This window comes from Salvelinus namaycush, chromosome 11 (assembly GCF_016432855.1).
Source record: "Salvelinus namaycush isolate Seneca chromosome 11, SaNama_1.0, whole genome shotgun sequence".
Classification (NCBI taxonomy): domain Eukaryota; kingdom Metazoa; phylum Chordata; class Actinopteri; order Salmoniformes; family Salmonidae; genus Salvelinus; species Salvelinus namaycush.
This window is the reverse complement of record NC_052317.1, coordinates 9,434,756-9,452,370: the sequence shown is the minus strand read 5'-3', so window position 1 is coordinate 9,452,370 and position 17,615 is coordinate 9,434,756. Positions and strand designations below refer to the sequence as shown.

The 17,615-nt window shown below is 42.3% G+C and overlaps 1 protein-coding gene across 1 annotated transcript; it reads left to right on the top strand.

The window, feature by feature from the left end:
• The first annotated feature begins 1,050 nt into the window (after positions 1-1,050).
• Positions 1,051-16,725, top strand: LOC120055779 (zinc finger protein 644-like). Its single transcript, XM_039003732.1, has 6 exons — positions 1,051-1,147; positions 8,452-11,047; positions 14,256-14,825; positions 14,992-15,117; positions 15,310-15,415; positions 15,685-16,725. Exons 2-6 carry the CDS (start codon positions 8,467-8,469, stop codon positions 15,878-15,880), a joined length of 3,579 nt encoding a protein of 1,192 aa, XP_038859660.1. The 5' UTR covers positions 1,051-1,147; positions 8,452-8,466; the 3' UTR covers positions 15,881-16,725.
• Positions 16,726-17,615: the final 890 nt, after the last annotated feature.

The window sequence follows — 17,615 nt, the reverse complement described above, 5'->3', positions numbered from 1 at the left end:
TGGTAAAGAGTGGAAACGCCAAGCGGACGCTTCACATTTATACATCCGGTGAAATATCTGTCTTATTGTTATATCTATGGAGAAACGTTTGCCAGCTCAGATTAATCGGTAACTCAAAACATTATTAGCATTTTTTCGTTTTAACACAAAAATAATTAATGTATTGTAAAAATCTATTTCGAATCAAGCTGCTCGATAGACCGTTCGTTTATTTATTTGACAACTAGCTAAATATCTAAGCCATAGGCCAGCTGATTGATTGGTGTGCCGCGCGTTGCGGCTGCCTCTTGACACCAAAACGACTGGCAGGTTTCAAAACAACATGCATTGAGTGTTGGCTATACAAAGGTACATGAAGATTTTATGCGTTATATGAATATCCTGTAAAACGATGAGTGGGGGGGGGGTAGAATTAGTGGAAAAAATATTACAATGTTTATTAACAGGTAAGAGCTCACAACCGTAGCCTAGCTGACACGTTAATACACAGCGTGGATAAAGAGGCTGTGTAATTGTGTAAAACAAACAAAAAATATCAAACATTGGGAGTAAATATTTGTCTTGATTGCCAGTAATCATGTGCTACTATGACTGTTGAGTAGCTATAACTGTATCCGCAAGGTGTTCACAAACCCAAATGTGATCCAGACAGAGAGAAAAAGAGACATATATACATTGAATGGAAATGACCATCTAACATGTCAATGTATTCGATTTGAATAAAATAACCATTTCAAACCGGCTATCAGTAGCGTCCACCCAATCTTCTACCTATAATAAACTAGGTAGATGATCATCAACTCGGGATTTTTCATGCCGCCTATCTGGGACAAACCACTCTCACTTGCGGGGAAAGCTTATCACGGTGACAAAAAGTTTATGAAAGATCACGGAAGTATAATGAAATGATTACTTACATTGTGAATGTTATATTATATCCATACTTCTACACTGGAAAAATGTTGTGCAATTAAAAAGTGCACTCATTAATGCATTTGTGTCGTTCTTGTATTCCCTCTCAAAAAAAATGGTTTAACCTACGTAGACCAAGGAAAATGGCGACTGTAGAATGGATGGAAGACGAAAGTGAGCAATAATTCAATGCAACGATTAAAGTGCATATCGTTTGCATTTACACCGTTCAAAGGTAACGTTTCAAGTCTTCTCTAACAATATTGTCACCTCTCGGTATTGCTCAAACATGTCCGGTGTTTTTTGTGTGGTTTTGGTGGAGGTTTTTGTTTTGGTATGGACATTATGGACTGGGTAACGTTAGGCTATTACAAGCGTCCAACAACAGAAAGATTTAAAGAGAAGTAAAGCACCTTTGGATCTTTATGGGGCTCGAGGAACTATGTTGGTGCTCGAGTGTAAAGGTTGCGCTGTGTTTTGGCATAGCTGGGCTACAGTTCTACAACGCATAGCTAGAAAGTTTACTATAGAATGCATAACTGTCAACTGCTCATCAACAACGTTACCCATCGGTCTTGAGCAAGGGGTGATCGATTAGCATTTTATTATAAGATATATGTTGTGACATGCATGCATTTATGGCTTGCTTGACAGGTGTCCTTAAATGGGCATATTTAGCCCACTCATCGCTCACCTTGCTGTCGTCATGTACATGAAAAATAATATTTTTTTCTATTGAAAATGTATCTGTATATAGTGTTGTGGGTATTCAAACCCTCATGGGATGCTTACCAGGGGTGTATAGAGCCCCACAGTGGAGGTGTCATAATACCCATAAAACCTAGCGGGCAAAGAGGGAAATTGTTTTTCCATCATTCATTTTCACTTAAAATAAGGTCTGTGTTTCATGTAGGCTTACACTGGCGTAACGTTTTGATAACCATCTAAATCTCTCTTAGACAAGGTGACGTATCAATATATTTGGGTCTATTTACTCTCAGATTCGAAATTCTCATTAGCATCAAAGAAGACATCATGCAAGACTACAGATCCCTGCAAGCGCCTAGCTGAATCATCTCTCGCTGAAACCTTTGCTAAACTTGCACAAGACAGTTCACAGAATTGTCAGTTTAAAGAAATCTTGCCAATTTATTAATTACTACTGTTACCAACTGGCTCGTAACCCTTAACAAAGATGGAGACAACGCGGAGGTAAAACTATATACAAGTAACAATGGTGTGTGTGTGAAGTCAGTAGTGTAAGTGAGTAGATGCGTGCATAGATGGTGATAAGGAGGGGTGCCAAAACAAACTATCACAAAGAAGCCACAAAATGCCGCAACCAAAAATAAGCATGTCTGCGTGGAGAGTCTCCTCAATGTATGGGGGAAAGGTGTATTTATCCCCGGGACACACCTGAGCCCAGAGGTGTTCCATTTCGCTGACGACCCCCCCAGCTCCGCCCACCGACATCCTATTAAGAAAAACGAGCAGAGAGAAAGAATTCGTCACCCCTCATAAAACCGGGGACCACCAAGGACACTGGTACACCACACCAACCAAAAAACTTGAAATGTAAATATTCAACAACAAATATATATATATATATATATATATATAACACCAACAAAATACTGCTCTGGTTAACGCTAACCCATCTGCCACAGCCAACCTTGTCCTCCCCAGACCTCAGCAACCTTTGTGCACAGGAAGCAACGTTTAAGAGGGGGAGGGGAAACGAGGACAGCAGGGAACCAATGACAGGACAACACAAAATAAGCAGTAGCTGGTCACGTAAATGACACGCATACGTCACAACTCTGGGACCACATGCATAAGAAAATGCGTGTCCACTGATCAATAGGACCAGACGCGTTCAGGAACAGGGTGCACGAGAGAGAGAGTCAGCAATGGCATTATCAGACCCCCTGTTGTGCCGCACATCGAGATGGAAATCCCGTAAAAACAAACACCATCTCATTACCTCTGGTTAGGACACATCATAGACCTCAAGGGTTATGGTCGGCGTAGACTACATTAGGTACAACACCCGACCTGATGTACACCTCGAAGTGTTGTAGCGCCCATATGAGTGCTAGCACTTCTTTTTCCGCCACAGAGTAGTTATCTTTGAAGATAAACTAACGGGCCTCTTAACACCGGACACATCTGCCCCACAACCTGATTTGCAGAGGAATGACGAAGCCACGGGAGGAGCAGCCAGCACAGGAGGTGAGGTAAGCAGCCTCTCTGCGTCATCAAAAGCCTGCGACAGAGAGGAGACCAGAATTAAACCGACTTAGCTTTCAGCAAATCTGTCAGGGGAGCGACTAATGTAGAAAAGTTCCTACTGAAACGATGCTAATAACCAATCGTTCCCAAGAAACGCATCAGTTCTTTAGTGGTTGGCGGTGGAAAAGCACCAATAGCTACCACTTTAGCCCAAACAGGACGCACCTCACCCTGCCCAGCCACCTTACGAAGGTATGTATCTAACTGTCACCTGAGCAAACTCCCACTTTGCCAAGTTGATAGTGAGGCGAACCACAGCCAGGCGGTCGAACAAGGCTTGAATACGGGACAAATGCTCCTCAAGTATCTGCATAAACCAATACATCGTCCAGACAAACAGTGCCCCCGACCAGACCGGAGACAACCCTATTCATAAGGCGCTGTAAAGTGGCAGGTGCGTTCCGCAGGCCGAAACTCATAACCGAATACGAGTACAGCCCGGAGGGTGTAATAAGGGCAGATATCTTGCGTGCCTTACGCGTCAGTGGCACCTGCTCACAAACTTCGCTACTCCGACCTGATCAACGCAGTCCTCCATCCGAGGAAGAGGAAATTAATTTGGCTTAGTGACACTGTTTACCTTACGGTAGTCCGTACAAAATCTGTTTGTCCCATCCGGTTTACTGACCAAGATACAGGGAAAAGCCCAGCTGGAGAAAGAAGGCTCTGCAATATCACTCTCCAGCATGTACCTGATCTCAGCATCCAGACAACTCTGTTTCTCTGAAGAAACTATAGAACGGCTGACGGATGAGGTCAGCATCCCCAACGCCAATATCGTGTTCTATCAAGTTTGTACGTGTCGGCGTATCAGAAATCAAAACTGGAAAACTCCGAATCAGACCGACCAACTCGTCTCGCCTATCAGCAGGTAGATGAGCGAGAAGGCGATCTAAAACATCCAGTTTCTGAATTTTTCAATCTACCCTGCAGTATGCAATCGTCGGGACCAGGGACATCCTCCTCACCATGCAAGGGCATAGCATGACAAAAAGAAGAACCCAGCGATGTAACAGTACCGAACAAAAGCTTGCCGCCACTGGACGCCGGAGCAGTGGAAACACTTTCTCTGGAGTGATGTATCATGCTTCACCATGTGGCAGTCCAATGGACAAATCTGGGTTTGGCAGATGCCAGGAGAATGCTACCTGCCCCAATACATAGTGCCAACTGTAAAGTTTGGTGGAGGAGGAATAATGGTCTGGGGCTGTTTTTCATGGTTTGTGCTGGGCCCCTTAGCTCCAGTGAAGGGAAATCTTAACGCTACAGCATACAATGACGTTCTAGACGATTCTGTGCTTCCAGCTTTGTGGCAACAGTTTGGGGAAGGCCATTTCCTGTTTCAGCATAACAATGCCCCCGTGCAGAAAGCGAGGTCCATACAGAAATGGTTTGTCGATAGGTGTGGAAGAACTTGACTGGCCTGCACAGAGCCCTGACCTCACCCCCATTGAATACCTTTGGGATGAATTGGAACGCTGATTGCGAGCCAGGCTTAAACGTCCAACATCAGTGCCCGACCTCACTAATGCTCTTGTGGCTGAATGGATCAAGTCCCTGCAGCTGAATGGATCAAGTCCCTGCAGCAATGTTCCAACATCTAGTGGAAAGCCTTCCCAGAAGAGTGGAGGCTGTTATAGCAGCTGGGGCCATGCTGAAACATGAGGCGGATGAATGGCACGACAATGGGCCTCAGGATCTTGTCACAGCATCTCTGTGCATTTAAATTGCCATAGATAAAATTCAATTGTGTTTGTTGTCATTAGCTTATGCCTGCCCATACTGTAACTCCACTGCCACCATGGGGCACTCTGACACCAGCAAACAGCTCGCCTACCTGACGCCATACACTTGAAAGGTCTGCGGTTGTGAGGCCAGTTGGACGTAGTGCCAAATTTTCTAACACAACATTGGAGGTGGCTTATGGTAGAGAAATGAACATTCAATTCTCTGGCAACAGCTCTGGTGGACATTCCTGCAGTCTGCATGCCAATTCCACACTCCTTTAAAGCTTGAGACATATATGGCATTGTGTTTTGTGGCCTTTTATTGTTCCAAGCACAAGGTGCACCTATGTAATGATCATGCTGTTTAATAATTTTCTTGATATGCCACACTTGTCAGGTGGATGGATTATTTTGGCAAAGGAAAATTGCTCACTAACAGGGATGTTGTGCACAAATTTGTTTACATTTTAGAGAAATAAGCTGTTTGTGTATATGGAACATTTCTGGGATATTTTATTTCAGCTCATGAAACAAGGGACCAACACTTTACATGTTACATTTTTGTTCAGTATACAGTACAAGTCAAAAGTTTGGACACCTACTCATTCAAGGGTTTTTCGTTATTTTTACAGTTTTCTACAATTTTCAACTATGAAATAACACATGAAATCATGTAGTAACCAAAAAAGTGTTAAACAAATCAAAATATATTTTAGATTCTTCAAAGTTGCCACCCTTTGTCTTGATGATAGCTTTGCACACTCTCTCAATGAAGCTGGTCTCTCAACCAGCTTCATGAGGAATGCTTTTCCAACAGTCTTGAAGGAGTTCCCACATATGCTGAGCACTTGTTGGCTGCTTTTCCTTCACTCTGCGGTCTAATTCATCCCAAACCGTCTCAATTGGGTTGAGGTCGGGTGATTGTGGAGGCCAGGTCATCTGATGCAGCACTCCATCACTCTCCTTCTTGGTCAAATAGCCCTTACACTGCCTGGAGGTGTGTTTTGGGTCATTTTCCTGTTGAAAAACAAATGATAGTCCCATTAAGTGCAAACCAGTTGGGATGGTGTATTGCTGCAGAATGCTGTGGTAGCCATGCTGGTTAAGTGTGCCATGAATTCTAAATAAATCACAGACAGTGTCACCAGCAAAGCACCATCACACCACCCCCTCATGCTTCACGGTGTCCTTTAGTAGTGGCTTTGCAGCAATTCGACCATGGTCTTGAGTCCAGAGGTCCAGAGGCTTTTAAACAGCTTCTACCCCCAAGCCATAAGACTCTTGAACATCTAATCAAATGGCTACCCAGACTATTTGCGTTGCCCCCCCCCCCCCTATTTTACGCTGCTGCCACTGTTTATTATCTATTTATAGTCACTTTAATAACTCTACCTACATGTACATATTACCTCAATTACCTCGACTAACCGCTGCCCCCGCACATTGACTCTGTACCGGTACCCCCTGTATATAGCCTCACTTGTTATTTTACTGCTGCTCTTTAATTATTTGTTTTATTTCTTATCTTTTTGGGGTATTTTTCTTAACTGCATTGTTGGTTAACGGCTTGTAAGTAACCATTTCACTGTAAGGTCACTACACCTGTTGTATTCGGCGCATGTGACAATTTGATTTGATGAAGGCCTGATTCACGCAGTCTCCTCTGAACAGTTGATGTTGAGATGTGTCTGTTATTTGAACTCTGTGAAGCATTTATTGGGGCTGCAATCTGACACGGAACCCAAACCGGCTGCGCGCGTGCGCCATCGTGGATACATTTATTTTGTCCCCCGCCCCACACCAAACGCGATCACGACACGCAGGTTAAAATATCAAAACAAACTCTGAACCAATTATATTAATTTGTGGACAGGTTGAAATGCATTAAACATTTATGGCAATTTAGCTAGTTAGCCTGCACTTGCTAGCTAATTTGTCCTATTTAGCTAGCTTGCTGTTGCTAGCTAATTTGTCCTGGGATATAAACATTGAGTTATTTTACCTGAAATGCACAAGGTCCTCTACTCCGCCAAGTAATCCACACAAAACGGTCAACCGAATCGTTGCCTTCCAGGCTTTTTCTTCTTTTGACTTTATATTGCGATTGGCAACTTTCATAAATTAGGTGCATTACCGCCACCGACCTCGTTCGTCTTTCAGTCACCCACGTGGGTATAACCAATGAGGAGATGGCACGTGGGTACCTGCTTCTATAAACCAATGAGGAGATGGGAGAGGCAGGACTTGCAGCGCGATCTGCGTCAGAAATAGAACTGATTTCTATTTTAGACCTTGGCAACGCAGACGCTCGCGAGCAGTGTGGGTGCATAATTGAATAACATGGATTTCTAAATGTATTTTGCAACGCTCCCGCACGCGACGCGAGCGGTGTGGTCAGCCTGTGAGGTGCAGGTAACTCTAATGAACTTATCCTCTGCAGCAGAGTGATCTCTGGGTCTCCCTTTCCTGTGGCGGTCCTCATGAGAGCCAGTTTCATCATAGCACTTGATGGTTTTTGCTAAATTTTCCGGATTGACTGACCTTCATGTCTTAGTAATGACGGACTGTAATTTCTCTTTGCTTATTTGAGCTGTTCTTGCCATAATATGGACTTGGTCTTTTACCAAATAGGGCTATCTTTTGTATACCACCCCTACCTTGTCACAACACAACTGATTGGTTCAAACGCATTAAAAAGGAAAGAAATTCCACAAATTAACCTTTAACAAGGCACACCTGTAAATTGAAATGCATTCCAGGTGACTTCCTCATCAAATCAAATGTATTTATTGGTCACATACACATGTTTCGTAGATGGTATTGCAGGTGTAGCGAAATGCTTGTGTTTCTAGCTCCAAAAGTGCAGTAATATCTAACAATTCACAACAATACACACAAACCTAAAAGTAAAACAATGGAATTAAGGAATATATAAATATTAGGATGAGCAATGTCGGAGTGGCATAGACTAAAATACAGTAGAATATACTATATACATATGAGATGAGTAAAGCAAAAATATGTAAACACTATTAAAGTGACTAGTGTTCCATTATTAGAGTAGCCAGTGATGTATATAGGGAAGAAGCTGGTTGAGAGAATGCAAAGTGTGCAAAGCTGTCATCAAGGCAAAGGGTGGCTACTTTGAAGAATCTCAAATATATTTAGATTGTTTAATACTGTTTTTGGTTACTACATGATTCCATATGTGTTATTTCATAGTTTTGATGTCTTCACTATCATTCTACAATGTAGAAAATAGTAAAAATAAAGAAAAACCCTTGAATGAGTTGGTGTGTCCAAAATGTTGACTGGTACTGTGCATAAATACAATTGAGATCATATTTTGCAGCAGCTCTCAGAAGTCATGTTTTTTTTGCTGTGCACCATTAGCAGGCACCACTGGTGGTGGTAGAGCGTTCTTAAAGGAGAGGTACCATATTTGGCAAGTGTAGCCAGCTAGATGATTGATGGGCAAAGTAAACAACTTTCTGTTCTGTTTTTTTGTTTTTTTTCCTAGAGTTCAGCTGCAGAAATGTCTGATCTGACCGGTATTGATGAAGAAGAGAAAGATGCAGATCCTGTGATTGACCCTTTAGATCTCTTTCAAGATCTAATGAGAAATCAGACGCCCTTGTTTATAGAAACATTGGACAGACCTCAGACCTCTCCTCTGAGAGAAAATAGCAGTGTCCTTGATGTTCTCTCAAACACAAATGTGTTGTCTGTGAATGGACCTTTACACCAGGCCTTCGAATCAGATGAACTCAACAGCTTGTCAACAGAAAAGGAGGAGGAGAAGAGTATTACTCAGTTGAAGACTGTGCAGGACATTGACACTACAGGGATATGGGGTTTCGATGTAGAATCTTCAGAGAACTCGATGGATAATTATGAGGGTCCCCTGAGCTGGGACCCTCAGAGAGAATTCATGCAGTTTCTGTGGGACGACCACGATGATTCTCCCATGGAGGAGCCACCAATGGCAGATCCTCCCCCAAACAGCCAAAGGAGGAGGAAACGCAAAATGGACATGGTGGTCATGGTAGATCCCTCAGAGGAACTGTTCTCTGATTTGAGCCTCAAGTCAACAAAGGACGTATTTGATGAGGAGGATCTAGAAGACCCTGTTCCCATCAACAAGGTCCAATCCTTGAGAAAACGCTGCAAACCTCAATCACTGACGAGGAAGAAAGCACCGTATCCCAATGGAACTGTAGAGGCCATCAAGCAACTTATTTTCAACGCGCCTGCAAGAAATCCACATGAGAAAAGCGTGGCTCACAGGCTTAAAACGCTGAAAGGGAATCCGCTGACTGACTCTTGTTCAGAGGAGGAGCCATTGTTTTTTCCTTGCACAAAGTGCAACATCAATTTCAAGGAGAAGAACCATTTGCACCGGCACATGAGGACTCACACAGATCCGCCCAGTCTGATCAACATTCCAAAGCCTTTTATATGCAGGGAGTGTGGACAGTCGTTCCGCTTTCGGAATTCTCTCCTTCGTCACATGACCATTCACCAGGAGAGAAGAGAGAGACTCATGGAGGAGATCAAGGGCATGAATGAATTGAAGGATGAGGGCACAGATGCAAGGCTACAGTGCCCCCAGTGCACTTTTGGAACAAATTGTCCAAATACATTTGTTCAACATGCCAAGACTCATGAGAAGGACAAGCGGTACTACGACTGTAAGAATTGTAACTATATGGCTGTGACTGTGTTGGAACTTGAGAGACACATGAACAAAGAACACAGTCTCTGTAAAAACCTGGACAAGCCAGATAAACCCAGAGTGTTTAGGTCAAAGGAAGATGATAAAACACCTCATTCCTACTCCTGTAACCATTGTTCTTATGGCACCTCAAGCAAAAACATCTTTAAAAATCATCTTGAGATTCGTCATAATCAGACATACGAGGAATATGACGTTTTCCAGAGTAGAGAAAGAAATGAGGATGCACAATCACCTTCTGAGAAGCACTTCCCCATTAGGAAACCCACAGTAGTAAATTCATTTTCTTCAGAGCTGACATCAAAATTATCTGTGAAAAAAATGGCTTTCAGAAAAAGAACAGATTTGCCTTGTGATTCAAATGACATTTCTGATCTTTTCAAAAAGGATAAGGTAGTTCACAGAGCGCAAAGAGGCTTCAAGTCTCAAACCACAGAGTCAAAACTTGACAAGTCAATAAATAATCTATTGTCTCGACAAAGACGTGACAAGCAGAGGGATGAAAAAAATGGCACCACAGGTTGTTTTTTTGTCGAGGGCACAAATGGTGACCATGATCATGATTTTGGACAAACATTGTCAGGAATTTCAGAAAGTCCAAATTCTTCTTCAAATGGCCACAAACATTTATTGGCATCTAAGTTGGAGAATAATATCTTAAATTCTGGCTGTGATTCCAGTTTAAGTGAAGGTAATAGTGTAGACCTCAACAGCAAACATGTCTCTAAACTTGTCGTAGAAATGCCAGTTATGAAAAAATCACCTTCCAAAAGAAAAATGTCCACCCCTTATCGCAATACCGTTGACCAGGACTCTTACTTAATTTTACCGAAACATTTGCAAAGTCAGAAAATGCAAAATATGGTGGAGGAGATGGAAGACGGTGATAATAAGGATGTCTTTCAGTATAGTGATGACACCACAAATGCCAACAATAAAGTTCCCGCTAAAAGTGAAATCAAGCAAGAGAAACCGTACATTGGTAATTCCTTTAGCAGAAGAATGTCTATGAAAGGAGTCCTTGGAACCTCTGAAGACCTGTTTGAGAAAGGTCAAAACAGGAATTCTCAGCAGAAGCCTGTTGTCAAGGAAGAGTGCATAGAAACACAGGTTTTTGGAGAGAACCTTGCGCCCAACTCGGTGCCACTAAGTGAATCCTTTTTAGATGCTGATTCAGAAGGGGGTGGGGAGCGGAAGACCTGTCCTTACTGTCCTGCAGAGTTCGAGTCAGGTGTGGGATTATCCAATCACGTGAGAGGGCATCTGCATAGAGTTGGACTGAATTACAATGCACGCCATGTGGTATCACGAGAGCAGGTGGCTTCTCAAGACAGGAAACCTCGCATCCGTCGAAAGATGGGTGCAATACGACTGAAAAAAGGTACTATTTTCCATTATCTTTTTCCTTTATTTTCCTTGATCTAAATTAATGTAGCATTGGGAGAAAAAAAATCCATAAATCCAGCCATAGAGAATAACCTATCATCAAAAAAAGTGGTTTATAACATACACAATTAGAAGCATCAATATATATAGATCAAGCGTGACTAAATTCGAGCCCAGTAACTTTGCTCACCGCATCCTCCTTCGATTGTCTCGTCTCGGCTGCCACGAAAAGCCCCCACCTGCTGATCTGCACGAAGTGTGTGCGTGCCACTAGCGATGTACTTTGCTGGACATGCTAGCTGTTCTCGGTAGCGCATCATCACTTCAAAGGCATTCTGTCATGGTGTTATCGGTTGGCCTACTGGTAGTACCGGTAAAATGTAAGTTATGAATCGCAAATCAATGTACAGCTGACACACTTCGATTTATCAATAACATTTGACTTCAATTTGGTTGTTCAAAATACTATCAGCTTGCACTGTGTCTTTGCTGATGAATGCCCTGATCTCTGGGCAGTCAATTGGTAAAATTACATTTTTGTTCCGTCTATTAATCACTTCTAATAGATCTGAAAATTATGCAATAACCATGAATTTAACCGACTGTTTATAATGAATTTAACCGACTGTTAAACGTCTCACGTTTAACCTGGACGCAATAAAAGAAACGTCCTCTCACTGTCAACGGTGTTTATTTTAATATTTGTATGAACACAACAAGATTCAACAACTGAGACAAACTGAACAAGTTCCACAGACATGTGACTAACAGAAATAGAATAATGTGTCCCTGAACAAAGGGGGAGTCAAAATCAAAAGTAACAGTCAGTATCTGGTGCAGCCACCAGCTGCATTAAGTACTGCAGTGCATCTCCTCATGGACTGCACCAGATTTGCCAGTTCTTGCTGTGAGATGTTATCCCACTCTTCCACCAAGGCACCTGCAAGTTCCCAGACATTTCTGGGGGGGAATGGCCCTAGCTCTCACCCGCCGATCCAACAGGTCCCAGACGTGCTCAATGGGATTGAGATCCGGGCTCTTTGCTGGCCATGGCAGAACAGTGACATTCCTGTCTTGCAGGAAATCACGCACAGAACAAGCAGTATGGCTGGTGGCATTGTCATGTCAGGATGAACCTGCAGGAAGGGTACCACATGAGGGAGAAGGATTTCTTCCCTGTAACGCACAGAGTTGAGATTGCCTGCTATGACAACAAGCTCAGTCCGATGATGCTGTGACACACCGCCCCAGACCATGACGGGCCCTCCACCTCCAAATCGATCCCGCTCCAGAGTACAGGCCTCGGTATAACGCTCATTCCTTCGACGATAAATGCGACTCCGACCATCACCCCTGGTGAGACAAAACCGCGACTCTTCAGTGAAGAGCACATTTTGCCAGTTGCGGCTCGTCAGTGAAGAGCCAGTCCTGCCTGGTCCAGCGACGGTGGGTTTGTGCCCATAGGCGACGTTGTTGCCGGTGATGTCTGGTGAGGACCTGCTTTACAACAGGCCTTCAAGCCCTCAGTCCAGCCTCTCTCAGCCTATTGCGGACAGTCTGAGCACTGATGGAGGGATTGTGCGTTCCTGGTGTAACTCGGGCAGTTGTTGTTGCCATCCTGTACCTGTTCCGCAGGTGTGATGTTCGGATGTACCGATTCTGTGCAGGTGTTGTTACATGTGGTCTGCCACTGCGAGGACGATCAGCTGCCCGTCCTGTCTCCCTGTAGCGCTGTCTTAGGCGTCTCACAGTAGAGACATTGCAATTTATTGCCCTGGCCACATCTGCAGTCCTCATGCCTCCTTGCAGCATGCCTAAGGCACGTTCACGCAGATGAGCAGGGACCCTGGGCATCTTTCTTTTGGTGTTTTTCAGAGTCAGTAGAAAGGCCTCTTTAGTGTCCTAAGTTTTAATAACTGTGACCTTAATTGCCTACCTTCTGTAAGCTGTTAGTGTGAAAACATAAACCTGGAAAGACGAGAGAAAATGGAATCGGACAAAAAATAAAACAGATTTTAAAGGGCCCTACCTAATAATAATTTTAAATACATTTAGGCTATGTTAAATCAGAAAGATAATACTTAAGACTGATATAACCCTTTTATTTGTTCAATTTAACCTTTAATAAATTTTCAAGATAATGTGGGCTATTTACTTCATATTTCAGTTTTAATAAAATACATAATTTGAAGAACAAACATTGCGGCAATGCATATATTGCAGTAAAACTGTAAATAAGTGACATTAAAGAGATTTTTTGAGGATTTTACATTTTGTGGTCGTGTCTTCCAAGTTGTTTCCGCGGGTCGCAAATAGAAAAATTAGCATGACACAAGCTGAATTAAATTATAAAGCGTGGGGTACACACGTTAACATTTCACAGAGATACGCTTGTTTTTGTGAGAAGTCTTTGAAAAATAACAGGAACATCGTATTAATATGAACAGCGTATACTAAAATATGAAAATACTACATCTTGTTTCAAAATCATCATCTAGCTTACCTTTTTATATATTGGTTTTATGTCCTCCGGATTTGAGAAGAAAGATGACGAGTTCAATGGTGAACCTAACCTGTCTGTAACCTTAATTCTCACACAGCATCCAGCCTAGCTGATGCCATGCTATTTTCCTGATTTATGACCACTTTTTTTCTCTGTTCTCCATTCATTTAAGCACCCTAATTTTGACCCTTCTATAATGGTAAAAACTCCAATAAGTTCTTAACGGATTATGATAAGAGACATGAGGTTTGGACCTTTTTGTTTTCTTAGAGGATTATCTACACAATTAACATGTTATTTGAACCATTGTTCAAAAGATGCGTTTTTGATTGGACACCCTACAATACACTGAATAAATACATTTTCAGTCATTTAAATTGTAAAGTCTTAATACACATTACCACAACACATTTTTCCAATATGAGGTAAACTCAAACTATTCATTAATTTCGCTGTGTATTTCGGTTGGAATCAAGACATTAGAATGTACCAGAGGCCACCAAAAACTCCTCGCCCTCCGGCCCAGGGAACCTGGCTGGTTACTTATCATATTTGCCTAGCTACTCTATGTACTTGTGGAAAACATTACTCAATAATTCGTTTTTTTAGTCTTTAATTTTGAATGGGGATGGGAACTAATTTCCTTGGCATACAAAAAATGTTTTGACCAATTATTTCTGCTGTGTTGCTATGTTTTCAGAACCCAAGTTTGGGTCTGAGGGCGCTCCTGTCCGAGGGCACTCCTGTCCACTATGTGGGGACTCTTTTGATAATAAGACTGGGCTATCTAACCATGTTCGGGGCCATCTGAAACGGCTCGGAAAAACCATTGCCACTAAGTCCAAGTCCCCAATGTTGTTGCTCCGGGAGCTGATGCGTGACAAGAGAGAGTTCCAGAGAGCTCTGCAGATTCTGGGCAAGAAACGGATCCCCTCCCATTCCAGAATCGCCTCAAAGCAGGTCACCTCTAATCACCTGACACCCCCTAAACGGAATCCCATTCAGAACCTCTACAACAATGCCAAACCACTGGTGCCCATGTATTATCTGTCAGGGGAAACATTGGATAAGAAACAGGCAGAGACTAAGTTGGAGGTAAAGGGTTCACTCTCGAGTGCCTTGATAGGAATTCTGAAGAAGAGGAAGTGTCAGGAGGACTCAAAGTTGAGGACTTCATCTCAAACGGCAAGAAGCGCCCTGGCAGTTTCCTCCGCCAGCGAGTACAGTAGAGGAGCACAAGTCAACTCAACACTCTCAAACTCTACATCGGGTGAGACCAAGGCTAAATGTAATGTTTGGGATAAAGGGCTGTTAGTTAACCAAAGACAAAATGTTAGCATGAAAGATGTGAATGCCAAATGGATTATGTTTGCGTGCAAAACCATTGCCGATGTGGTCAAAAATGTGACTGATTTTCATTCAATATTGTTTCACAGAGAAAGGTGAATTCAACAGGAAGGTGTGTGTCCATTGCAATGCAACCTTCCACAGCGGTGTTAGTCTGTCCAATCACTTGCGGGCATACGCAAAACGAAAGAGCACTGCCTTGCTGGAGGGAACAAGTAAGTGCCTTCGCATCGTCAGCGGCACATGTTCACAAAGTAATATCACTACTGCACATTTCTTATGCGAACACAATGATTTCCTTAATGTCACTGCCTCACACAGACTCCCTGCCTAAGTGCACACATGGTCACCAGTCACGACTGAACTTACCTGAGCCTATTGCTCTTGCCTTGTTCTTAATGTTTCAGCGTATGACTGTAAACAAAGGAGGCAGAGATCAAGGCCTGGTTCCAAGAAGAAGATGTCCCCCACTATGCCACACGCACCAGAGGAGATGTATAGACTAACCTGCAGGTACTCTGTACCTCATCTTATATGCCACAAAGTTTGACCCCATACTGTCTATGTCATTGGTGTAAATTATTGTATTATTCATTTACATTTTTACTACTCAGATTTTAAGTTGGGGCGAAGCTCTATTCAATGCATTATTTGTAGTGATGCTTTAAAAGGAATGTTAAGTTGACCAAAGATATTTGCTTTCAAAGAGTTGGTTGAAGCTTCTACTGTCTTTGAGGCCCACTTCTGAATGGGGGGTCTTACTTTGTTTGGATCCTCTGCAGATTCTGTGACCTGGTCTTCCAGGGCCCCTTGTCGGTCCAGGAGGACTGGATAAAGCATCTACAAAGGCACATTATGAACGCCAGTGTCCCCCACACAGGAGCAGGCATGAGGGAGGTCACCTCACTGCCCAGGGACCCGTCCTACCCCACCTCTGACAGACAGACCCCGTCACTGGCAACTCACACTGCCTCCTAAGCCAAGGTTTTTAAAAAAGTATATATTTTGGTTCACCTGAGTGTATGTGTTTGTACATTGGATGTTCCTTCAGTTTTATACAGTCATAATTGAAGAAAAAAAAATGGCCACTATTACAACACACAATTTCAGGAGTTTGACTACCTAATCTCTTAAAACACATTTTTATTTTTGGTATATTGTTACATTTTATTAGCATTTTAAATGTCCCATGTTAGGAATATGATTCCATGTGGGCTGACTGTTTTCTTGTGTTTATGCAGTAATGTCGTGTGGAAGCCATTTCCAATAGAGACAACTCTTACCTCAGATTACTCAATTCTCTGTCCATTTGGTCCAGTTTGGGGGCACCCTTTATCTGTATAATAATATATTTACATTTATGCTACACATGAAAATGGGACAAATACAATCTTCTTCTGTATTCAAATCATGATCATATTGCTACCATTTGTTTATGCGTGGAGGGGGTTCTGGAGGAAAAAATTTGATAGGAAATCTGCCTGAGGATTAGTTGATGACTATCAATATTGGTAAGTATGGCGTGTGAGTTAATCACAGAATTTAAGGATCAAAACACGGATGACATTTTTTGGGGGGTGTGAGAGAGTGTCACACACAGCAGTTATCTGCATAAGAACTCAGACTCCTAAATGAATAGGGTTTATCAGTCACAGTTTGTGTTCTCGATGATGCAGTCACAGCGTGGATTGTTGCTGCCTTTCATGAATAACTGTCACCTGTATTTAATGTTTTTAAATAATTTGTTTAAATGTATATCATACCGATATTATGCTGAAACAATTTTTTGATGTTCTAAATAAACTATGGTTTTGTCATCTGGATTGACCTGTTGGTGTTTTCTTTAGCAGTGGCCCACTGTTGTATACAAAAATATAAACGCAACATGTAAAGTGTTGGTCCCATGTTTCATGAGATGAATAAAAGATCCCAGAAATGTTCCATACACCAGTGGTGTAAAGTGCTTAAGTAAAACTACTTTAAAGTACTACTTAAGCAGACTCTCTAAACACAAATGCTTCGTTTGTAAATTGGAGTGTGCCTCTGGCTATACGTAAATGAATAAAACAAGAAAATCGTGCTGTCCGGTTTGCTTAATATAAAGAATGTGAAATGATTTATACTTCTACTTTTGGTACTTAAGTATATTTTAGCAATTACATTTACTTTTGATACTTACTGTAAGTATTTTTAAAACCCAATACTTTGACTTTTACTGGAGTTGTATTTTACTGGTTGACTTTCACTAGAATCATTTTCTATTATGGTATCTTTACTTTTACTGAAGTATGACAATTGGGTACTTTTTCCACCACTGCCATACACACAAAAAGCTTTTTTCTCTCAAATTATGTACAAATGTGTTTATGCACAAATGACATAGCATTTTATCCTATGTCAAGATAATCCATCCACCTGATTAAACATCATTATACAGGTGCACCTAAAAGGCCACTGCAGTTTTTTAACACAACACAATGCCATGAGTTTTGAGGGAGAATGCAATTGGCATGTTGACTGCAGGAATGTCCACCAGAGCTGTTGCCAGATAATTTAATGTTAATTTCTCTACCATAAGCCACCTCCAATGTTGTTTTAGAGAATTTGACAGTACGTCCAACCGGCCTCACAACCACAGACCACGTGTAACCACGCCAGCCCAGGACCTCCACATCTGGCTTCTTCCCCTGCTGGATCGTCTGAGGGGGCAGGG

Bases quoted from the DNA above. Each gene is read 5' to 3' on its own strand.
- LOC120055779 (XM_039003732.1), top strand. From the start codon at position 8,467: ATGTCTGATCTGACCGGTATTGATGAAGAAGAGAAAGATGCAGATCCT. The intron at 11,048-14,255 runs GTACTATTTTCC...CTATGTTTTCAG, and splicing joins TGCAATACGACTGAAAAAAG to AACCCAAGTTTGGGTCTGAG. The intron at 15,118-15,309 runs GTAAGTGCCTTC...TTAATGTTTCAG, and splicing joins TGCCTTGCTGGAGGGAACAA to CGTATGACTGTAAACAAAGG.